General features: G+C 51.7%; 1 protein-coding gene across 1 annotated transcript; it reads left to right on the top strand.

Annotated features, from left to right (window-relative positions):
• Positions 1-425: 425 nt before the first annotated feature.
• PLA2G4D (phospholipase A2 group IVD) lies at positions 426-24,121 on the top strand. The gene is made up of 20 exons (XM_045772487.2): positions 426-470; positions 4,657-4,729; positions 4,918-5,054; positions 5,829-5,960; positions 6,691-6,731; positions 7,076-7,118; positions 8,420-8,483; positions 8,845-8,981; positions 9,790-9,900; positions 10,030-10,067; positions 10,244-10,379; positions 10,666-10,802; positions 12,018-12,240; positions 17,938-18,055; positions 18,529-18,666; positions 18,907-19,014; positions 19,156-19,347; positions 19,624-19,790; positions 20,435-20,621; positions 21,698-24,121. Exons 1-20 carry the CDS (start codon positions 426-428, stop codon positions 21,922-21,924), a joined length of 2,454 nt encoding a protein of 817 aa, XP_045628443.2. The 3' UTR covers positions 21,925-24,121.
• The last annotated feature ends 590 nt before the right edge of the window (positions 24,122-24,711 follow it).

The raw sequence follows: 24,711 nt of genomic DNA, 5'->3' as shown, positions 1-24,711 counted from the left end.
TGAGGTGGGGGCTGGACTGCAGGGTTTCCAGGGTAGGTTTCCAGGGTAGGTTTCCCCTACCCTGTCCCAGACCTTCAGCCTCAGGGGAATCAGCTTCCGGCCACTGCTCCCAGGACTTGTCTCCCCTCCTCGCTGCATCTGCAGTAGTGATTCCCCACGTCTGAAAGGGGTGCTCCACCTGCGGGTCCTGGAGCCCTGCCAGAGGTTTCTGGAGATGCTGGTTGGCCCAGCCTCTTGGGGAAAAGGGGAAGAGGCTAGGCTAAGGGAGTGACCCAGGGGTGGAGCCCCAACCTGTTTATAGGTTTGTGGCTCCTCGGAGGCGGGTAGATTCACAGCCCCATCCTATTGGAATAGTTGCTGCCAGCTAGCCAGGGAGCTGGTGTCTTGGTGGGAGCTGGTCTTGGAGTGGAGCCAGAAGGCTTGGTATGGAAAGACTGACAACTAGGGGACCACCTGGCCGCCCTCACCAGGTAACAGTGTCGCCAAGCCCATGGGTATCACTCAGGGCAGGGCCTGGGGCCAGGTGCATTCTGAGAAGCTTGATACACGAAAACCAAGGTGATTCTGGCTTCTGGGGAAGGCCTGGGTCCCAGAGCTGGGGTCTCTTCTTAGGCAGAGGCCAAGGGTGGGAGGCAGAGGGTAAGAGAGTCTGTGCTTGGGCATGGGTGGGGAGTGGATGGATGGCCAGCATCCATAGAAGTGAGGGCCTGTGTCCCCCTAGTGCCTCTTACCCTCCTTCCCGCCAGAGCTCGCATGCTGTGTCTGAGAACATGGTGGCTGTGTGTCACAAGAGGACACTCCACCAAGCCAATAGTTCATCACTGCAGGTCATGGACCTCCTGGAACTGGCGGGGGACAAGGAACCACCCGGTGTGTCCCCAGAGCTTTGCCAGGCCAATTCCCCACCCACTGCCAATTACTTACTGGGCCAAGAGAGGAGGCTGCAACCAGACCAAAGAGGTCTACAAACTGCTGGCCCCACTCCTTCCATGTGCTTCCTCTCAGCCCAGATTTCTCATCCTCTGCTGTGGACCAAGGCCAAGAAGGATTGGCTCCTCGGGTCTCCCCTGGTGCCCCAGGCAGTGGGCCATGAAAGAGGCTAAGTGTGCCAAGCTCACCATCCTGAAGCATTTGTCTCATTGGCAGACTTTGCCAGGTTTCTGGAGCCTTGGCCCTGAGACCCAGGCCAGAGTCAGATCCAGTCAAGTAGCTCCAGACCAGTGTTGCTGGCTCAAGCCAAGTACCAGGCCATCCAGGGAAATATAGAGGGACCCCTCCATTGAAGGACAACACCTCCTGCCCCAGCCCCTGTCAGCCCGAAGTCTAGAGGACCCCCCCCCCAAGATGGACATTAGTGAAAACACCCTGATGGTGATCTGGGAAGACCCCAAGGCTGCTTGAGCAGGGTGGTGGAGGGGCTCCCATAGGGAACTTGAGCCCCAGAACCCAGCTATGGAAGTTTCTGTTGTATCGCTCTTCATCCTCATCTCCCTGGAGAAGGCTGGGCATCCTTCTCCTGCTCCCTTCTGCCTGCTCTAGACCAGCCCAGGCGCGATCCGAAGCCCAAGCTGCGGTGACTCTGGGGGCTTGAGTCTGCCCACATGCCTGGAAAGCATGTTGCCTCCAGCTGATGCTGTTGGGACTGGTCGGATCCCTGAGATCAGGCCCTTAACTCCCAGCCTTCAAGTCGGCTCCTGGGGCAGCCTCAGCAGTGGCCTCACCCAGCCTCGCTCCTGCTGGAACAGGGGACCAGAGCCTGCCCTGGCAGTGGGAGCTGGGCTGGCAGGGCAGGCCAGGCATCCAGGCCTTGCTCTGGGACGTGCCTGATGCGTGATCCAGGAGCATCAGCTCAGCATGACTCAGGAGCCTCAGGGCCTGAGGCTGTGCCTGAAGTCTCTACTCCTCCTCTCTCCAACCTCGCCTACTGCAGTGGGTCACTGGGGGCCAGCAGGGGGAAAGGCAACTCACTCATTTTTCTCTTGCTGGTGAAGACGCCATGGTCTGGACCCCTCTATGGGGACTCCAGCCCCGTCAGACTCGCTTGGGTCACATCCCCTGTGATGGGCAGGGGCCACAGGGAGGAGGCTAGAGGAGGCCCTGGGGTCCCTGCACAGGGAGAAACAGTGGCTGAGACTCTCAGCAGGGAGGTATTCCCAGGAGCCTACAGGAAGCCGGGCGGGGGGAATTTGCGGGGGGAATCCCTGCTGGAAAAGCCCTTCATAGCATTCAGGGGCAGTCATCAATTAAGGCAGTATTTCAGACGGGAGGACATTTCAACAGGGAAGGAGAGGACCCATTGCCCTCAGGAGTATCATTATTAGTTAGTTCAATATCCATATTGGTCTAAAACAAATCTATGAAATTCTACTGTTTAGATATCCACAGGGCAGTGGGGAAAGTTGCATGCTTTCACAAAGGAGCAAAGTCCTGGGAAGGTAGAACAGTACAGGGGATGTGAGCTCTGGCCTTGAAGACTGGGGCTTGAATCCTAACTAGGTCCCCGGCTAAATCTCTGACCTACCGCAGCCTTTCTAAGCCTCAATTCTCTCGTCTATAAAATGGGAGGAAATGAGAGTACTATCTTAGGAGGTTGTAGGAGGATAAATCAAGTTGGAATACCTAATCTGCTTAGTTCAGCACCTAGAAATATAACAAGCACTTGATAAATAGTAATAAGACAAATTATCTAGAAACTGCTTCCCTTTTTGCTAAGCATTCTACAGGCATTAACACGTTTAGCCTCTTTAGTTAGTCCCACTACTTACGAGGAAATGGAGGCACTGAGAGGTTCAGTGACTTGTCCGGGGTCACATTGCAAGTAAGCAGGGAACTAAGGTCTAGATCCAGATGTCCTGGCTGGGGCCTGCCTTGCTCGCTCCACTCGACCTTCCTGAGTAACGCCCCATCATTGTATTTGTTGTCACAGCCCATCCTGTGGTGCTCTGTGTTAATGATGGTTTTAGAGGTAATGAGAAATGGGGTTTCGCCCTGGGGAAAATATCCTGGCAGGGGACAGTGGGCTGTCTGAGGCTGAGAGGCTCTTGGTGACCAGAGAGAGAAATGGGCAATGATGCTCAAATTGGGCATGGTGACTGGCTGGAAAGGAGTCAGTGGGGACACTTTGTAGCCCCAGCTGGCTCTAGAGCCTCCCACAGGCCAGGGCCTCAGGGATGAGGGGGCGTCTGGGCTGCCTCTGTCTTTCTCCTGTCTTGGAGCATACACACGGAAGCCCAGCTCCGTCCAGGGCCCCAGGAGCCCAGCCAGCACTTTCTCTGTGGCAGGCAGTGATGGATCTGGGTGCGGGGAGCAAATGCGGCCAGGCATCTAGAAAGCCATGACATCTCGGCCATTTATAAGCTCTAGCTCAAGGCCTATGGAGTCAAAACATTGCTGGTGTCCCTGGAGTTAATCCCCAAGAAAGGAGAAACCAGTGTGCCTGGGGGTGGGGGGATGCAGGGAGGTTGGGGAGTCACGTGTTCTGCCAGAGAGTTGACAGGAATGACAGACACTGAGCATGAAGGTGCAGGAGAGTGACGCGGGGACCCACAGGGCACTAGTCCTGCATGGCTTTGCTGTGGCCTCATCGTCCTTTAAATTTCTCTATGCGAGCGGACAGCACGTCTGCGGGCACTGAAGCAGCCCTCAGTAGACAGCACCTGTGCAGAGCCCAAACGGAGACTTCCGGGTCACAGGCATGAAGGGGACCTGGTGACGGGAGGGCACAAGGCAGAAGAGCTCTTTGGTTTCGTCACAACACTGTCTCCCGCGACCCCACAAGGCCAAATGTTAGTCATGCAAGCCCAGTGCCACCTTTGTCTCAGATTGGAGGGGGTGGGGGGGTGCTTACCATAAGAAACTGGTGCCAGGCGCCCGGAAAGAGCTTCATAGCTAGGCCTCAAGAAGATCAGGAACCCAAGTTCCCCGGGGTTCCAGGCTGCAGCAAGGACCTCAGCAGTAGGGATTTGAGGAGAGCCCCCTTGTGTCCTGTCCCCAGAAGGACTTGGCACACCCTATGTGCCTTCTGCTTTTCCTCCGCCACCTCTGCTCCCTTTGCCCCCATGAGCCTGTGCCCACTCAGTTTCTGCTTCCTCCTCGCTGGGCTTGGCTGTGGGCTGACGTGGCCTCCCCAGGGTTTTAGTACACAATGGCCTCCTGTTCACGGTAGTGGCCTGATGCTCTTGCAAGTTTCCTATTTCACACCCAAGAGAGGGTGAATACCCATGGCTGGGTGTCCCAGGGCTCAGCCTCCCTGGTGTCAGGAACCACTTCCTGTCCAGAGGGCGCAGTGGGGGGAGGGAGGCAGTGCTGGGCGGTGGAGTTATATGCTTTCTGGAAGCTCTGGGGGTAGGACACCCCAAACTGACATATCCATTGTAGTGGCCATGCCTTGGCCCTCGTTTTCCTGCTGTCACCACTACACTGTGCAATTCTGTCCCTGAAGGGGAAGGGGTCCCACAAATTCCACCCCCGATTGGTCTGCCATGCCCTGACTGCTGCAGCCCAGGACCATGGCTCCAAGGACAGCAGTGGGCAAAGGCTGTTTGGCCCCAGAAGGCCTGGCAGCATCACTGAGCACATCAGGAGAAACCTCACCACCAGAGGGGTGGGGCTGGGGAACCAGCAGGAAGGACTGAGTGGTCTGCTATTTCTCTCCAGGGGGAGGCCTCTGCTTGCTGGCGGCTCACTGTGAGGGTTCTGGAGGCACGGAACCTGGGCTGGACTGACCTGTGTGAGTAACTATTCCTGGGCTCCTGGGGCGTAGAGATGACCAGGCGCTACGGGAAATGCGCAGGCGAGAACCTGGGGGCTGGGCTGGGCTGCCCACAGTGGCCACCAGGGTCATGGTAGGAACCTGGCGAGGCCCCTGGAGAGGAGTGTAAGGAATTCTCTCTTACTCTGTTCTCTTAACATTGGCAGTGAGTGAGGCAGACCCTTATGTGACCCTACAGCTGCCCACCGTCCCTGGAACAAAGTTTAAGACCAAAACAATCACCAACTCCAGTCATCCTGTGTGGAATGAGACCTTCAGTTTCCTAATCCAGAGTCAGGTCAAGGTAAAGGCCAGGACCACCCACCTAGGAACAGGCTGTCTCCTTTCCACCAGAGCGCTTTCCTCCAGGGCTCAGTCAGAGCCCCTGGGGAGGAGTGTCTTTGAGCCCAACCTGCGTGCACTGTGTGGGAGAGAACGTGTGACCCACCTGTGAGCCTTATCTCTGCCAAGTCGCTGCTCCTCTCTAAGCCCATCTGTGGAGTGGAGACAGTAAGATTCCCTTCCTGATGGGGTTGTTAGGAGGTTAAATGAGATAATGCGTGGAAGACTCCTACTACAGTGCCCGGTACCTACGATGCCTTGGGGGACCAGCAAAGGGGGAGGGGTGTGCCACACTGGGGAAACGCTGGAAGAATTTTATTTTTTATAAAAACAAAAATGAGCAGGGGGAGATTAGGAACTTTGTTGGATTTCCTTTTAGTGCTTTTAAGTTTTACTATTATTTTTATTTTGAAGTAGGAAGTTTGGAGGCATAATAATCTTTTCGGGGGGCGCCTGGGTGGCACAGCGGTTAAGCGTCTGCCTTCGGCTCAGGGCGTGATCCCAGTGTTGTGGGATCGAGCCCCATGTCAGGCTCCTCTGCTGTGAGCCTGCTTCTTCCTCTCCCACTCTCCCTGCTTGTGTTCCCTCTCTCACTGGCTGTCTCTATCTCTGTCGAATAAATAAATAAAATCTTTAAAAAAAAAAACAATCTTTTCGGACCCTGGGCATCAAGTAAAGGCTCAGCAGGTATGAAGTCCAGTAATGAGTAAATAATGTGCTATTCTTGGGTCCCTAGAATGTCCTGGAGCTAAATGTCTATGATGAGGACTCAGTCACGGAAGATGATGCCTGCTTCAAGTTTCTCTATGACGTCTCAGAAGTCCTCCCCGGCAAGCTGCTCCGGAAGACCTTCTCCCTGCAGCCCCAGGTGAGTGGGGAGTCTCACCCCTCTGCACTCCAGCCCTCCCACCGCCCCTCGCTCCAGGCTAAGGAAGTCACACAGCTGCTCCCAGCTGCTGGAATGCGCCTGCGTTGAAGGCATTCACAGAAGACGGGAGCCCCTCCCAGAGATATTTACATTTTAATAGGAAAGGAGAAGGCTTAACTAAACTGTTACAGACTGAATCGCTCAATGCAGAGATTTTAGTCAACTATGGGAGGGAGGTTTCTGAGGGTGGAGAACTTCCTAGTATCAGTCAAAACCCAGCTCCGTGTAACCAATCCTTGGGGCAGTTGGGGGCTCCATCACTCCTGCTCTCTGCTCTCCCGAGGTGCCCAAGGCCTGCGTTATGAAGGTCTCTGCTCTTTCTCCAGCAGGTGAAGGCTGGGGAATGGGATGGTGGGGTTCTGGGGTCAGGTCCCCCTCAAGAGGAACAGAAGATGGGACCTGGGCTTCCTTAAGCCTCCTTTGGCTCGTGCTCCCTATCGCCTCTTTCAGCCCTGCCAGGGAGGGAGACCTGTTCTCTGCAGCTGTGGGTAACTTGGGCAGGCTCCCGTCTTCTCCCCAGTTCTCGATTTCCACATCTGTAAAGTGGGAAGACTTGTGATACTGTGCCTCCCTGAGAGACTGCTCGAGATGCGACAGTGCATGGTCCAAGAACTGTGTCAGTTCTAAAAATAAGTGTAAATGTTGGTGACTTGCTCATCTTTGATTTCAGGGACAGGAGGAGCTGGACGTGGAGTTCCTGCTGGAAAAAACGTGCGTAATAATCACACATCCCAGGGAGTGTCTCAGGACCCAGGCTTTTTTTTAGGGAAATGCCTTTGACCCAAGTTCTCTGTCTTTCGTGTCTCCACCCCTGCCAGTCTGCGGGGGGGGGGGGGGGGTGTCACTGCTTCCTTGGCCCCACTCTCCCTCTCTCTCCTCACATGTCAGTCTTCAGAAGCATCTCCGTCATCCTGAACGGTATCCAGGACTTAGGGTCCCTCGACATCACCCAGGGAGGCCCCACTGGGGCTGGAGGCTTCCCTGCAAGGGGGCAGCTCAGTGCAGGGAGTGTTTGCCTTTCTCAGGCTGAGCTCCGGATGTTTCGATTTTTCCAGGTCAGACTGTCCAGAAAACCTCATCACCAACAACGTCCTTGTGGTAACCACCTTCCCCAGGCTTGTGAGGGGGGGCGGAGAGAGGGGCTCCAGAGCCGACATTGAGGCTGGGGGGGTGCTGAAGGCACAGGCAGGGACAGGGCACTGTGGTAAGACCACCCCTGGCTTCCCAGCTAGGTGGTCACCTGGGGCTGTGGTCAGGGGCTGGGGGCTGGGAGGGGCCAGAGTCTTAAGGGAACATGGAGAGAGAAAGGCCAAGGCGCTGCCGGGGCGAGGTTCTGGCCCAAGACTGGATGGCTTAGGGAGTGTCGGCGCAATCGTAGGTGCTCCTGACAGTGTTACCTCACCTGTGACGGACTCCTAGTTCTTAGCCTTGGAAGGTGGTGGCCCAGCTGGGGTGTTGGTACTGAAGCAGCAGAGGCTCGGAGGGAGTTTCCAGGGAGCTGCCCTTCCAACCTGGGAACTCTGGGATAGAGTCGGGGGTCAGTCAGCTCCTCCTTGAGACAGTGGCAAGTCCTGATGAGCTCTTCTAAAACGGAGCAAACTCACACAGCTGCAGTGGACAGGAACCGGTGGTCAACAACGCACTAGAAGCTTTCTACTCCAAGGTTGCAGGCCAGCAACGCAGGCATGACCTGGGAGCAGGGCTGGGCCTAATGTGAGGCAAGGCGCTTAGAGCCCCAAATGGAAGGAGGCCTCTGCCCTCAGGGTTGTGCAAGGGCCTGTTTGATGGGCTCGTATTACTTTTACAAATGCACGTTAAAATCGTCATACCTATGGCAGCTGCTTTTGATCTGAGGGGATGGAGGCCAGTGGTGGGTTGGTAAACTCAGCAGGTCTGCAGGAGAGAGTCAGTCAGGAGCATGCAGTGGGCTCCTGTGGCAGGCTGGTCAGCTGGAGGACAGCTGGGAGATACTGGCCTTGCTACAATGTTAAGGGCTTCTCTAATCATTCCATCACCTGTAGACCAGTGGTCTGCATAGTCCTGTTTGGGAGCAGTTGTAGAATGCACTCTCCAGGCTGAGTCCACAGAGAAACATGGAGAAGAAAGAACGGTGCCTGAGGGACGGGCGGCCTTCAGAGATCCCCCAAGTCTGGCAAATCTTTGAAAGCTGGGGGTGTGCACAGGGTGGAGGCGGGCTCCCCTGGCTGCTCCAGAGCATCTGACTTAGCAGTCCTAGCAGATCAGAGGGGGTGGGTGGCGGTTCTGCCTCCAGTCCCACTCTGGCCCCCACTTCCTGTTCTGTGTGGGGTGGATTTGGGACCGTGGGGCTCAGAGGGTGAAGTTGAGGAGCCCTCTGCTTCCCCTGCTGAGCCCCCTGCCCATGATATGGTCTGCCCCAGGCCCGAGAGCTGTCATGCCTGGATGTCCATCTGGACCACACGGAGAGCGTAGCCACCGTCACAGGTGAGGCCAGTTCAGAACCAGGCCTGGTCTCCGCTAGATGGGGTGGCTGGGACCCCTGTGCAGGGCGGCAGGTGAGCTGCCGAGCAGAGCCTCTTTCCTCTTGCTCCCACAGCACGAGGGCAACAGGTCTCCTGTGGGCTCGAGGGTCCCCTGACCTGGGGGAGGGTATGTTGTGGGAGGTGGGAGTGCCATGGGGGCTGTGGGGCCCAGCAGGCTGGGGAGGGCCCTCAGAATCCTGTCTACCATGGTCCACACTCCCAGGTCTTGACCATGTCCCAGCAATACTGCCAGTTTCCTGGGGTCCCTGCTCGGATTCCTGGCTCTTGTTCCCCTCGTGCTAATCTGCCCACTCTCTACCTAGATCAGGCCAAGCTGGAGCTGGAGCTCGTGCTGACGGGGTCCTATGAAAACACACAGACATCTGCGCTGGGGCCAGCCTCTGCCTTCCGCTTCCATTACATGGCAGCCCAAGACGCAGAGCTGAGTGCGCGTGTGAGGGTGGGTCTTGGCTTTGGAGCTCTCCCCACCTTGGGCCAGCTCCAGCTGTTGCGGGCCCCTCTCAGGCCAATGCCACGCCCCTGTGGCCTCGCCAGCCATCCCCCAGTGAGGCCCCCAAGCCCCCGGCAGACAGGGAGAATCACCAGGAGCCTGGAGTGGGCAGGGGGACTGCCCTGCCTTGTCAGACTTTGTCTGAACCTTTCAACAGTGCCTGCACTGATGCTCTTAGAAGAACATCCCGTATCTGTGCCTCCAAGGCCCTGCACGGCCTGGCCCTTGCCCACCTCTGCTGCCTCACCTTGTTCCACACCCCCCCTCTTTCATGATGCTCCAGCTGTATTTCTCTTCGTGCTTTCCCCACATGCCAAGGGCCTTCTGTGTTCTCCTCCGGCTGCTTCCAAGGCTGCCTGCTCCTCCTCTTCCTCTTCTTCCTCCTCTTCTAGATCTCAGCTCAAAGGACCCCTCTTCGTAGGAGCCCTCCTTGACTCCCATCTTAGATAGACCCCCCACACACCCCCTTTGGTTATTGTATCATATCACACTGCTTATTTCCTTTCCATTGTTTTCCCTTTATAACATTTGCTAACATCCGTTCATTACCTATTTTGTTATCGATTCACATACACGATTCAGTTAGAACAAAAAATATCCGCAAGTATTTTAATAATTAGTAATTATAAGTATTGTAATTATCATAATTATAAATATTGTGATTATTTTTATATTATCAGAGAGGGACTGTGTCTGTCTGGATCACTGTGTAGATACTCAGTAAGGATTGGGTGAATAAATGAATATTTCCCTCCAGAGCTCTGAAAGCAATGGCTGGAATTCCGACAAGACAGCTGGGCACCTCACTGTGCCCCTGAGGTCACTGGCCATGGGAAAGGAGGTGACGATTAACATTCCCGCTACAAATGTAAGTAGCCTCGAGACTGGATGGGAAGTGCCAGTGAGAATAAAGATGGGGAGCCCAGGCCCCCAGGGGATACCCACATTCCCCTCAGGGTTGAGGATATTCTAGTCTGATCTCTTGCTTTGATTTCAGACCCCAGGAGTGAGGCTGCAGCTCGAGACTGAGAGCTGGTAAGGGACGTTCTTATCTGTGGGGGACACGTGGAGTGGTCGTGAGGCAGGGAGTGCTGTGGAAAGGGTGGCCCTTGGGGTCAGGAGCCAGGAGGTCACGGCAGCTGTCATGGGCTTGGCCAGCCCGGGGCTGAGCTATGCAGTGCCCCCTGACCCCTGGATTGTCTCCTGCCCAGCCCTAAGAAGCTGGCTGTGCACCTGGGCTTTGATCTGTGCGCAGAGGAGCAGGCCTTCCTGAGCAGGAGGAAACAGGTGGTCGCCAAGGCTCTCAAGCAGGCCCTGCAGCTGGACAGAGACCTACAGGAGGATGAGGTTTGGGGGACGTGGGTGCAATACCTTGGACTGGCCTTAAGGAAGCACCTGATTCCTCTGCCCTCTCCAGACACTCCAGTCAGCGAGACGGGAGTGGCTGTGTGGGGCGTGGGGGTGAGCTTTGGGGTTTTCACTCCCTTCTGGCCCTGTCCAGGGCCAAGAGCTGTCACTTCCTGGGGGAGGAGCTGGGCGCTAGGTCTAACCCCAACTCCATCAGGCCCTGGCCCCGAGGTCCCTTCCCTCCGTCCTGGTCCTGGTTAAGGCAGCCTGTGTCTGTGCGGTCCAGGTCCCTGTGGTGGGTATCATGGCCACAGGAGGAGGTGCCCGGGCCATGACCTCTCTCTACGGCCACCTGTTGGCCCTGCAGAAGCTGGGCCTCCTGGACTGTGTGACCTACTTCAGCGGCATCTCAGGCTCTACATGGTGAGGGCCCTGGGGACTGGAAGAGCAGAGATGATCAGGTCCCAAAGGGTAATGGAGCAGACACCAGGGGAACCCCTCTACGCGTGGAAGCCAAGTGGTGTGAGCAGTGCAGTCTGATAGCTGCCAGGTGGCTTTCTCAGAAGGGAGAAATTAGATCTTACAGAGGTCCTCTCGTGACAGAGGCATTGGAGGACACCCATTCCACGCTACTGGAGAGGCCTAAGGCAGCTGACTCAGGAGGAGCTGGGGTTTGAGTCTCTGCAACACCACTTACTGGGCAACTGATTTCCTCTGATTCTCAGTTGACTCATCTCCAGAATGGGGGTAATAGTACTTACCCCATAAGATTGTCCTGGGGCAGCCCACATAAAACACCTACCTTGTCTGACGTGTATCAGGAACTCCAAGTTGGTAGCTCTTTTTTCTTTCAACATTATTATCTCATTTAAATCCTCATACCACTCTCTAGGGTAGTTTCTTTTCCAATCCCTATAGTATAGATGAATTTAGATGAAGAGGTACTATCTTACCTCTTACCTAAAGACAGCATTGCCTCCCTATAATCCCACTCTGCCTATGATGAAGTGGGACTTTTCACTGTTAGAGATTCATTCCTTTGAGTCTTATTGAAATGTGACTTTAAGGAGTAAAAGGAGAGTAAACTCAGAGGACTTTAGGTGACAGCTGTTGACAAGCAGAGTCTTAAAGGGCTTCAGGACAGGCCCATGAAGATGGGTGTAGGGTCTATATCTGTTCTGTACAATGCAGTAGCCACTAGTCACAAGTGGTTGTTGACCACTTGAAATGTGCCTAGTCCAGATTGAGATGTGTTATAACGATTAAATACACAGGGAATTTTGAAGACTTAGTTTGAAAAAATATAAATTTATGTTAATTTTTTGTGTTGATTACATGTTGAAATGAGAATTTTTGGATGTACTAAATTAAAATAATACTATTTAAATTAATTTTTATTGCTCTCTTCTTACTTTTTCAAAATGTGGTTACTAGGAAATTTCAAATTACATATGTGGCTCCCATTACATTTATATTGGGCAGTGCTGATCTGAGAGAGAGACCCGAGACACATTTTCCAGATGGGAAGGACCTTGGCTGCAGGAGCATCATGGGAGAAATGGGAGGGTGGGAAGGAGGAGTTGCAGCGATTCAAGCTGGGCCTCCACCTCCCACCATACTGTCCCTTTATTCTCTCAGGACAATGGCCCACCTCTACGGGGACCCTGAGTGGTCACAGAAGGACCTCGAAGGACCCATCAAATATGCCAGGGAACACCTGACCAAGAGCAAGATGGAGGCCTTCTCCCCAGAGCGCCTAGCGAGCTACCACCAGGAGCTGGAACTGCGGGCGGAGCAGGGCCACCCCACGACTTTTGTGGACCTGTGGGCTCTCGTGCTGGAGTCCATGCTGCACGGCCAGGTAGGGCGCCAATGCTGGCAAGTGGGACGTGCGTGCGCCTGCGGGGCTGGGGCAGCCTTGCAGTTAGCTGCTGCGCGTGCGCATTTCCTACGGGGTGGGGGGAAGGACGTGGGACCACAGTGTCTCAGTGTGTGCTGTACTTAGGGATGCTGCCTTTCTGAGTCAGGCTATTTTTCAGTTCATTGCCATGAAACAGAGATTTCTGTATCTCTCAAGAGCTTAGGGACGAGTCAATGCCAAGGTCAGTTAAACAAAAAGAACTTTCACATTATGTTTAAGTGTCCGCGAGATTGCTCAAATAATTTTTATTTTATTAATACTGCAATATAGAATGTTTTCTTCTTCTATATCTTCATGGAAGTGTTAAAAGCACAGACTCTTGAGTCAGATTCCCTGGGTTTAATCTCAGTGCCTCTTACTAGCTATGTGTTCTTTCACAAGTTAACCTCTCAGAGCCTCAGTTTTCTCATCTGTTCAGTGGGGATGAGTGAGAATAGTACTTATCTCACAGGCTTGTGAGCACTCAATGGTGCTTTGGCATAGAGTTAGCACTGTTAGATATTATAAATATATATTTTTTAAGATTTTGTTTTATTTATTTGAGAGATAGCAAGAGAGAGCACAAGCAGTGGAGAGAGGGAGAAGTGCACTCCCCACTGAGCAGAGAGCCTGGGATCATGACCTGAGCCAAAGGCAGAGGCTTAACCGTCAGGGCCACCCAGAAGCCCCAGCTATTTTATTTCTTTACTGTTTATTGTAAGTCCATGAAGATCAAACTGAGCAGATATATTTTTTAATAAGTTGCTTCTTAAAGGAAAGTTTAGTAAGTTAATTGCTAAATCTTACATTAACTGATACAATAATTAAAATCAGTTATTTTTTTCCACTATTGTTTTACCACATATAATTATCTGAATACTTCTTTTAAAGCATTTGAAACCACTAAAACACAAAAAAGTATCTGTAACATTCATAATAAAAAAGTAAACTATCAAATATGTTAGCAGAGGAAGGATACTTACCTTTCTTATCTTTGGGTATCAGGAGTTTGACCAACAATGATTATCATGAAAAATGAATTTGCTTTGGATTTTTTTTCTTTAAATTTTATTCTTTTTTTTTTTTTATAAAGATTTTATTTATTTATTTGACAGAGATAGAGACAGGCAGCGAAAGAGGGAACACAAGCAGGGAGAGTGAGAGAGGAAGAAGCAGGCTCATAGCGGAGGAACCTGATGTGGGGCTCGATCCCAGAACGCTAGGATCACGCCCTGAGCCGAAGGCAGAGGCTTAACCGCTGTGCCACCCAGGCGCCCCTTTAAATTTTATTCTTGCTGGTAAGAACAATGCTACTTGGAAATTACCAGCCATTCTTATTTTTTATGTATTAGTTTGAAAATATTTATTATAAAAACAGTATTTATCATTAGGTATTATAATAATCTTCAGACCTAAGCAAATGGCGTAAAGCATAAGGAATAATGTAATGAATATACAGTCTCACCAACCAGCCTAAGAACTAGTGTGTTACAGAAAGAATTGAAGCCCCTGTGGATGCCTCCCCAGTCCCATTTCCCTCCCACCCCTGGAGGTAACCACCATCCTGAATTTGGGTTTATCATCACGTTCGTATCTTCAGTCTGTATACGTGATTGTATTATATAATACATAACATGTAATTACATAAAATACTTTATTTGCCTTTATTATATATTTTATTGCATATACCTTTTATTATACATCCTTAAGAAAAATATAATGTTACTTGCCCAGTTGGTTTCGAATAAGTCTCCTTGTGCACAAATGTTAGAGAGTCTCTGAGCCTCAAAGATACACACCCGGCAGTGGGATTGTTAAGCCATTGGGTGCTTGTAGCTTCAGCTTTCCTGCCTATTGCCAAATCATTCTCCAAAAAGGTTTCATTAATTCACACTCCCACCATCAGTGTATCATAGTTTCTTTTTCTCTACATGCTCCTCAGACTTTTAATTTTTTGTTCATTTTATGGGTGTTATACAAAATTTTATTGTAGCTTTCCATTTCCTTGATTTTTCGTGAGACTGATCATATTTTCAAGTATATTTGTCATTGGGACTTCCTCTTCTGTGGGTTACCTACTCAAATCCTCTCCCATTTTTCTACTAATTCATCTTTAATAGGATTTTGTGGGAATTCCTTACAGATTCTGGATGTAATCCTTTATCACTTCTCCTAGATTTTGATGCATAATTTTAATACAATCTGATGTATCATTCTTTTCCTTTACTGTCTGTGATTTTAGAGTTTCCCAAGAGAAATCTCTCCCTCTCCTAAAGTTATAAAATATCTTCCTATATATCCTTATAAAAGTTTTAAAGATTTGTTTTTCACAATTAGGACTTTAACATATCTTCACGAACCCAATTTTATTTTTCCTCCATATGGATAACAAACTTTCCGAACGTCACTTATTCTTTTTTCCCCACAAATCTGCATTACTATTGTGTCCTTTGTCAGCTTTCACATATTCATGGGGCTCTTCCTGAGCAATCTTCCATTCTAATGGGGCTGATTCTCTAACACGTGCCAACACTGCACTGGTTTAGAGACTCTATGTTTGTAATACATGCTGGTATCTGATAGAGCAGGTTTACCCCCATTCGCCACCTTGGTTTTTCTCAGAATTACCCTGGCTCCTTTTGGTCCTTTGCTGGTCTATACATGTAACAGAATCAGCTAGTCGCATTTCGTGAGAAATGTTAGCATTTTTATTGAGGGGCACCTGGGTGGCTCAGTTGGTGAAGCATCAGATTCTTGGTTTCAGCTCAGGTCATGATCTCAGGGTCTGAGGATGGAGCCCCATGTGGGGCTCCCAGCTCAGCGAGGAGTCTTGCTTATCTTCCTCTCTCTCTCTGCCCCTCCCCCTGCTCACATGCATGTGTGCACTCTTTCTCTCTCTCTAAAATAAATAATCTTTAAAAAATAGAATTTTATTGAAATGGCATTTAATTTATAAAACCAAGGTAACTACTTGAAATATTTTTATTTTATTAATATATTCTATGTATTCTTTAGATCTGTTTTTTAAGTTCATGTTCAGTTGTGAGGGTATTGTGTTTTATTAATGACTTTTCTGCCTGGCAGTGGCAATTAATTACTATAGAGTTGGGAGAAGCTTGTTTTAACAATTTACTTTATGAGGTGCTAAAAAATGCAGTTTGATTCGAGGCTATAAAGAAGACTTTTATTTAATTACCATTTGATCCTCCAGTAATGACTTAATGCATGGTGCTATTTACAAGGTTTATAGTCATTTTTTAAAAGACAGATTAATAAGGTTTGGGGTGTTTTTGGTTCACAAGAAATCTTGCAGTATTATTGAACGAACAATGCATCCTTAAAAATGAGCACCCATATGGTTTTAAAATTTTTGTCTCAATATTAAAGCTTTCTAACTATTCTTTTCTTTTTAGTTATCATACTTCATTTCTTAAAGGTAACATTCATTATATGTATGCTTTTTAAAATAATTCCTTAATCAGACAAATTTCGTGTGTATTTCAAATCTAAGTTTTTGAGTAAAAGCATTTAGTAACTCTATTTTATGCTAATATAGAGCTCCAAAAGTCATTTTAAATGTCAGAAAATATAACTCCATAAGAAATCACAATTTCATTAATATTATTATTACAGAAATAGTATACCCTGAACTTTACACGGAACTTTATCAGTCTATACACTTCTATAATATTGCTTCAGTTTTTGTAAAAAAAAAAAACGTGCTTATAAAATATACCAGTTATAATCAGTGCTTCTCAAACCATGTCTTTCAAACTTTTTTCTTTAATCTTTTGCTGGCAAGCACTGAACTGCTTAGAAGCTTCTCACCATTCCTCAGGAAGAAACTCAAAGTTTTTCTCTTGTCTTTTCCTGAGTTAAGAAGATCTTACATGTTTTTCTTCAATTCTGGTCAAAATTTGTTTTGCCCTTAGTCCCCCTGTCCATACAGTGCCTAGACCATGTCAACACATCGCCAACACTGCACCCAAACTCCCACACCTCAGGGGGACCCTTGAGTCATCAGAGCGGTGCTCTGCGGGGTTGGGGATGCTCATTTGGAAACAGGGGGCCTGGAGATCCAGAGGCCGGCCACCACTGGTGAGCTATTAAAAGGAAAAAGAATACTGGGTATTATTTCAGTAGATGGAGGGGTGTGCTGACCCTTTTCCCCCTGGTCAGAAACGGTGCATCTGGAGTAAAAGATCGCATTTCCCGTCATCCTACATGTCCAAAGAGCAGGCAAACAGGATTCCTAAATAAAAAGACTTTGAGAAGGACACTCGCAGTTACTAATCAAGCTCCCTCCCTCTTCAGTACCCCCACACTTGCACCTGCGGGCTGACTTGTAGCTGTGACACATAGCGCCAGGGACTTGAGCCGCATTTGGGGATTTTTCCTGTGGGTTCCCTATAACTCAGGTCCTATAGGGCACCCCTGTGGTACTGGGGGGGGGAAGATGACACACCAGTGACAGAGGGGTGCGGGCGGAAGAAGTACACCGGGGAATGCTGGGGCCTTGCTGCGGGTGTGGGAGGGGGACTCCCCATTGGAAGGGTGGGGCTAGAATCCTGGACACCTGGCTGATGATTAGAATCACCTGGGGAGTTTGAAGAAAAAACAAATTCCTCAATGGCTTCTGCTGATTCTCAGAAGTAACCTAGCAATCTGTCCATTTAGCACATCTTCTAGGTAAATCAGGATAAGGGCGGATTGAGCAGTTTGGGAACCCCCTAGATCTCGCTGCTGAGTGAGGTGCCTTCCGCTTTAGAGAGCCCGAGAGAGGGACTGTGCCTCTGTGGTACGTGTCCGGCTCCGTCAGAAGCAGCCACGCCTGTGGCTGGCTCCTTCCCGAGCGCGGCTCCAGGCAGCCACCACCATTAACGCTGGTGATGCTGGAAATGAACCCTATTGGCATCTCTGGTCCGGGATGGAATGAGACCTTTCTGTGCCCCTAGAACTCTGGGAGGCTCTTCCAAAAGGCAAGCCATAGTCCTTGCCATCAAGGCAGAACTTGGTGTTTTATTGAAGAGAAAATTGGAAACAGAGGCAAGAATAAATAATGGGGTACAATTTCATACGACTGTGCAAAGCAGGAAAGAGGGGGGCAGGTAAGGGGGATGCAAGGATGCCTGGAAAGCATTTCGGAGGGGCCAAGACTTGGACTACATTCATGTAAATCTAGAAGGGGCAGCCCATCCCCTGACAGAGCTTACAGTGTATACTGTAAAAGGGGATTCCTGTGTCCTTTCTGGAAAGCAGTGTGTGTGTGTGTGTGTGTGTGTGTGTGTGTGTGTGTGTGTGTGTGTCTTTGTGTCTGTGTATCAGGGTCCACATCCCCTCCACCCTTCAACCCATAAAGATGGGCCACAGACCACAGGAGCAGAGGTGGGGTGTCACTGTTGACACCATAGTCCTTGTGAATGGCATTCTCTTAAGATATGCAGTGCACAACCTCCATAGCCCTACATGGCGACCCTGCATCTGGTCGGAATATGGGGGTGGGAGTGGGAACTGGATGGGTGCACCCAGCCATGCCACCCAAATTCCCATGGAGAGCTGCCTCCTCCCCTCAGCCTGTGCCCCCCCCCCAGTCCTGGTGGAGTTGCTGCCTCTAGAGCACTTCCAACCACACCTAGGTCCTCATGCCTCCCACCCCAGGTGATGGATCAGAAGCTGTCGGAACAGAGAGCAGCACTGGAGCAGGGCCAGAACCCTCTGCCCCTCTACTTGAGCCTCAATGTCAAAGAGAACAATCTGGAGACCCTCGACTTCAAGGGTACAGTCCTTAGGCCTGTCCACGTAACCCTCCAACACACACACATGCGCACACACACACACACACACTCATACACACGCACACACTCATACACAAACGCTCATACACACGCACACACACACACACGCGCACACACACACACGCACACCTCCTGTGCACCCTGTGGGTCTCCAGAGAATTCAAACAGGAAACTCCTACACAGATTGCTCAGCCTTCTGGAAGGGAGGCGGTTCCGATGGGCTGATGAGCCAGGCAGCAGAGCTCACAGTCCTGGTGGTGGGGGTGGGTGATGGGGATGTGGTCAAGGGGCTGGGAGCGGGGGTGGTCAGCCCACGAGTCAGCCAGGCAGGGAGGAGGCTGGGGCCTGCTGCGGGGGGGCAGGGCGGGGGGCAGCATCTTTGGCCCCTGTCAGAGCTGGGGCTTCCCCCAGCCCACTCTCCTCTCATTCCCGCCTCTCACTCCTGTTCCCATAGAGTGGGTGGAGTTTTCCCCCTATGAGGTCGGGTTCCTGAAGTATGGAGCCTTCGTCCCTGCCGAGCTCTTCGGCTCCGAGTTCTTCATGGGCCGGCTGATGAGGAGGCTCCCTGAGTCCCGGATCTGCTTTCTGGAAGGTGAGCGGTGATTACTCTGAAGATTCGGGCCAGCCTGGGCCAGGCCTCCCTGACTGGACATGACTCCTGTACTCGGGTCTGGCAGAGCCCCTGGGGCTGGGCGCCACTGAGGTGGGGCTGTGGACAAGAGCCGAGGCCCGAGCAGCCCACCTGCCTCCCATTTTCCACCCCCGCCCTCCGCGTGTTGGGAGGCGGAGTGCTGAGGCCTGAGGCTGACTTTTGTGGGGGTTTGGTCTTCAGGTATCTGGAGCAACATTTTCTCCCTGAACTTGCTGGATGTCTGGTACGGCCTCATCAGCTCTGATGACACCCGCAAGCAGCACATCAAGGACAAGATCAGGAGCCTGGGTAAGAAGCGGGACAGGGAGGGAGCCTGGGGTGAGGCTACTTCCTCTTCAGATGCTTGCGGGAGGGGCACTATCCGAGGGCAGGCAGGGCCAGGCATTTCCAGGCCTTTCACTGGACCAATGTCTGTTTCTCTGAGCCCAGAGGAGTCTCCTGCCTCCTCGAAGACCTCCTCATGGTTGGAGGCCTCATGGCTGCAACCCGGGACAGCACTGGCCAGGGCGTTTAAGGGCTTGCTGACGGACAGGCCGCTCCACCAGCACAGCTGCAACTTCCTCCGGGGCCTCCAGCTGCACCAGGACTACCGTAGCCAGAAAGACTTCTCCACCTGGGCAGGTAAGGGCCTCCGCCGTGTCTCCCAGGTAACAAGCTTGGGCTCCCAGGGAGGAGATGGAATGTGGTTAGGACTGGCAGAGGACTGGGGGGGGGGGGTGTCACAGCATCCCCTTCTGGGGTTGGCCTGCAGAAGGTCTTGGGAAGGGCTGGGGTGGCGTGTGCATACAGAGAGTGATGTCCAAGGACAGAAGGGGAGATGGAGGCAAATGCAGTGTGAAGGGTAGCTGATGTGTGGCAGAGTGGCTGCCCCTGACTGTCACCTGCCTCCCCCATCAGACTGCCAGCTAGACTCCACCGCTAGCCAGCTGACTCCTCAGGAGCCCCAGCTCTGCCTGGTAGATGCCGGCTACTTCCTCAACACCAGCTGTCCCTCCATGTTCCGGTCAGGCCGCAGGCTGGACCTCATACTTGCCTTCGACTACTCCCTACCCTCGCCCTTTGAGGTACCTTTGGTTGTCCCCTGGGAACGCCAGACACCCTGCAGCCAGGCCACGCTCCAGGAGAGAGCCACTGGGCCACTGGCCCTGACCTCCTGGGTCCCCAAGGACTCACAGACTCCTGCCAGGGCCCTTGGTTGGGAAGGACTGTGGAGGTGCTGGGGCCCTGGGCTCCCAGGACAGGTGGACAGGGAGGAAGCTCGCTGGGCCCACCCCAAGAAGAACAGCTAGAGGAAGGTAGAAGGAGACCCTGACTTGTCCACATCGCCATCCCCTTGGGGCCTCCCTGGGGACTCAGGAGCAGGGCAGGATGGGGGGAGGAATAGGGCCCTGGTGCAGAAGTGGGTCCCCTACCGAGGCCCTCTAGGCTCTGGGATTTGCATAACCTAGCAACAAAATCCCAATTGGGAGCAGGAGTGCTGGGTCTGTTCCTCCCGTAAAGATATTAATGAAGCAACATGGCAGACCATTGGAATGTTCGCCTCCCTCTGAAACACTGTGTATCTTAACTGGACCACACACAGGCCAGGACCAAGTTGTCCTGACACTGAGCAGTCCGTTCGGGCTGGAGCTCTAGCATTTTCTAGAACACTGACCTGAGACAACCAGGAAGTAGCCGGTTCTCTCTGGGACCCCCTCTCCCCAACCAGGCACTGCAGCAGACTGAGGTGTACTGCCGGGCCCGGGGACTGCCATTCCCTCGAGTGGAGCCCAGCCCTCAGGACCAACGCCAGCCAACAGAGTGCCACCTCTTCTCAGACCCCTCCTGCCCCGATGCCCCGGTCCTGCTGCACTTCCCACTGGTCAACGCCTCCTTCAGGGACCACTCAGCCCCCGGTAAGTCCCCCTCCCTTCCTCACTGCCTGGCAGCCTGGACCCTCAGAGGCCCTGCCTGCGTCCCTCCCAGTGCTCCTGCAGAGGGAGGGACTCTTTAGGCTAGTCCCACTCAGTTCTGGACGCGGCAGTGTGCTGGTCTCTGCTGAGGGTGCCACATCCCTGCATTGCTCTCCGCTCTCACTGTGCTGCTGTCCTGTGTCATGACCCCAGGCTCCTTTGGCCCCCCTGCCCTCCCCCCGCCAGCTACACCTGGGCTCCCCTGCTCCCCTGTTCTGGGAATCCCGGCATCCAGAGGCCTTCCTGCGTCGTCCCCGTCTGCAGCCATGTCCACCCCTGCTCAGGCACCACGTTGTTGGAGGGCTAGGCAGCCAGGACAGAGAGGCCCCGGGCCCCTGGCTCTCAGATTTCTCCAGAATTTACCTGTGGTTTCTCCCTGCCGATCCCGGCCCAGCCTGTGGTCTTTTCTCAGGAAGCTGGGCCTCTACTCTGGTGTTCCTGAAATGTAAACCCTCATCGCACGCCTTCCAATCCTTGCCTCCTGCCAACTGGTGAGACCTTTCCGGTGGGGAAGCCTCACTTCTGCTTTCGTACATTATTCCTGTCTCCCTGGTTTCCACTCTAATTCCCACACCTTCCAGCTTTACCCTTAACAGGCTCAGCCCACATCTTGGAATTCTCTCTCTCAAAGAAGACTGGCTTCTTACAAAGCAAAAATCGCTTTGGTTTTTAGACTCTTGTTTCCATGAGTTTTAAGAATCCTTCACTAAGCTGACTGACTTTGTGGTCCAGCTGTTTCCACCTTGCCCCCGAAGGTGAAACAGATCCGGTGGGGTTGCCTGAATAGTGGGAATGCATTGCCACAGGGAAGTGTGGGGGGCAGCAAATGCTTCAGGTCTCAAAATAGTACCTTACTGTCCACATTTCTCTTTCTGGGCAAAGGACACAGAGGACTGGGGGGAAAGCGAGGAGCCCCTTTAGTGAGGAGTGGCCCACCCTGTGCCTAGCCGCAAGGCTTCCTTCTGCCCAGCTCGGGAGGCCTCTGGGTCCTGCTCCTAACCCCTCCTACCCCTGGACAGGTGTCCGGCGCAGCCCCGCAGAGCTCCCAGCCGGCCAGGTGGATCTCACTGGGACCGCCTCCCCCTACTCCCTGTTCAACATGACCTACAAGGAGGAAGACTTTGATCGTCTGCTGCAGCTTAGTGACTATAACGTACGGAACAGCCAGGGCGCCATTCTGCAGGCCTTGAGGACTGCCGTGAAGCACCGGGCCCTGGGCGCCAGGCCTCCAGCGGCACAGAATTGAGGCTGCTCGGGGACCCCAACCCTCTGACAACCCTCCAGGGGCTGGGGGCTTAACCCAAGCACAGCTGGGTACGGCCACAGCCCTCGCTGGGCTGTCCAGGCCTGGGCCGCCTCTGCAGTGGGTCTCACGGCCCCCCAAGTTCTCCCTCACCTTCATCGCTGGGTGGGGAGGAGCTGAAAGTACACTCCTCACCAGACCAGTGTGCAACATAGCGGGTCCGACCAGACAGATGTTCACATGTCATGACTTTCATGCCCAGCGGAACGGATTGGGGTACCAGCTGCATGTATCAGACCAGGAGTGGGGACAGGCAGGGCAGGGCCTGACTGAGAGGTGGCTCCAGATATCAGGAATCACGCTGTGTCCTGAGAGTCTCCTCTTCGTCCCTTCCTCCTCCTTCTCACTCTTCTTTTATACAAGCAACTTTAGTGACATATAATCCACATACCACGTAATTAATTAATCCTGCTAGAGAGCATGACTCAATGGCTTTTACTGTGTATTCACAGAGTCGTGCAAACCTCCCCACGGTCATTTCGAGAAGATTTTCATCACCCCAAAAAGAAACCCCTCACCCCTTAGCTGTCAACCTCAACCCTCCATCCCCAGCCCTAGGCAACCACTAATCTACTTCCTGTTTCTATAGACTTGCTTATTGCGGACATTTCCTATACGTGGAATCGCACAGTATGTGGCCTTTTGTGTCTGGCTCCCGTGACTCAGCGTGATGCGCTCAAGGCCATCTACATGGTAGCGGGCATCAGGGCCTCATCCCTCTATGGCTGAATAAAATTACCACACTTTACCTGATGGTCATTGGGTAATGGACACTTGGGTTGTTTCCGCTCTTCGGCTGCTCTAATAATGTTGCTATGATCACATACAAATCTGTATGTGGAACATGTTTTTCTTTGCATGTCTACCAGGAATGCCCTTGCTGGATTATAATGCAGTTCTCTGCTTCACCTTTTGAGGACCTGCCAGCCCATTTTCCAAAGCTGCTGCTCCATTTTCCATTCCTGTCGGCCTTGTACCAGGGCTCCATCTTCTCCACATCTTTGCCCACACCTGTTACTGTCTGTCTTTTGATTTCAATCATCAGAGTGGGTATAAAGTGGTATCTTATCAGCATTCCCTAATGACAAATGATCTTAGGGACCTTTTCACATACTTTAGGCCTTTTGTAGATCTTCTTCAGAGAAATGTCTATTCAGATCTTTTGCCCATTTTCATTGGATTATGTGTCTTTTTTATTATTGTTAAGGTTCTTTATATTTTCTACATACAAATCCCTGATCCAATGTATGATTTGCAGTTTTTCTGCTAATCTGTGGGTTGCCTTTTCACTTTCCTGATAATACCATGCTTTGAAGCAGAGAAGCTTTCTTATTTTGATGGTGCCATTTATATTTTCTTTTGCTACTTGTGCTTTTGGTGTCATGTTTAAAAAACCATTGTCTAATCCAAGGTCATGAAGATTTATACCTGTTTTCTTCTAATAGTTTATGGCTTTAGCCCTTACATTTAGGTCTTTGATCCATTTTGAATTAACTCTTGTATACGGTGTGAGATAGGGGTTCAACTTCATTCTTTTGCATATGGGTATCCAGCTATTCCAGCACCATTTGTTGAAAGGTTGTTCTTTCCCCCATTGAATTGTCTGGACACCATCCCTGAAAATCAGTTACCTGTGGATGTGAGGATGTGTATCTGGACTTATTTCATGGACTTATTTGTCTATCCTTATGCTATACCACACTGTTTTGATAACTGTAGTTTGTGGTCAATTTTGAAATCAGGAATTGTGAGCCTTCCAACTTTGTTGGTGGGCACGAACAAGGGTTAAGCAACTTGCTCATCACTAAACTCAAAAGTGGCAAAGCCAGCACTGGAACTAGAGACTTTAAAATCAAGCCAGATTTGGGGCATGTGGGTGGCTTAGTCCCTTAAGCATCTGACTGGCTCAGGTCATGATCTCAGGTTCCTGGGATCAAGCCCCATGTGGGGTCCTGGTGTCATGTGAGGTCCTGGGGTTGAGCTCCCAGCTCAGTGGGGAGTCTGCTTCCCCTCTGCCCCCCTCCGTTTGCCCCTCCCCCTGCTCATCCTCTCTGTCTCTCTCTGTCTTTCTCGAATAAATAAAATCCAAAAAAATTAAAAAAAAATTTTTTTGAATCTAGCCAGGCTTCTAACTGCTACACCGCACTACGTCTTTGGGTCCTTACTTTATAGTGTGCCACATTGCACAACGAAGAACTAACCTTACCTAAAGAGAGGTCTGGCCTTTGCTCTGGGCTACTGAGAGGTGATCTCGAATGCCTGTCTGCCGGGAGTGTCTGTGTTTGCCTGCGGCTCTGGCTGCTGGACAGCCTCAGGGTGTGATTTGTGATGGAGCCTCTGGAGCAGTCGGTATCCGTTCCCACCTCCGGAGGAAATGGAACTAAAGCCATGAGTCCGACATCCCAGAGGGATTGGAGACCAAAGGTCAGCCACGTGGGAGGTATGTGATTGAGACCCAGTAAAAACTCTGGACACCAAAGGCCCAGGGAAGTTTCCCTGGTGAGTAATGTTCTATGGGTATTGTCACACACTGTGGCTGGATGGGGAACGCTGCCTGTGACTGTGGAGAGGGAATGACTGGGAGCTCCACTTAGGCTCCTCCTGGACTCTGCCATGTGTGTCTCTTCTCTGGCTGGTCTCAATCTCTATCCTCTCACCATAAAATAAACAGTCATCCCAAGTACAGAGCTTTCCTGAGTTCTGTGAGTCACTCTAGCCAATTATCCACCC

This window comes from Ursus americanus, chromosome 36, assembly GCF_024610735.1.
Source record: "Ursus americanus isolate L20-20 chromosome 36, mUrsAme1.1.p, whole genome shotgun sequence".
NCBI classification, from domain to species: Eukaryota; Metazoa; Chordata; class Mammalia; order Carnivora; family Ursidae; genus Ursus; species Ursus americanus.
The sequence above is the reverse complement of the archived record's forward strand: the minus strand, read 5'-3'. Positions and strand labels throughout refer to the sequence as shown.

Coding starts and splice junctions, on each gene's coding strand:
- PLA2G4D (XM_045772487.2), top strand. CDS start 426: ATGGAAAGACTGACAACTAGGGGACCACCTGGCCGCCCTCACCAG. Junction 8,484..8,844: donor GAGCGTAGCCACCGTCACAG/GTGAGGCCAGTT, acceptor CTCTCTACCTAG/ATCAGGCCAAGCTGGAGCTG. Junction 20,622..21,697: donor CAGGGACCACTCAGCCCCCG/GTAAGTCCCCCT, acceptor ACCCCTGGACAG/GTGTCCGGCGCAGCCCCGCA.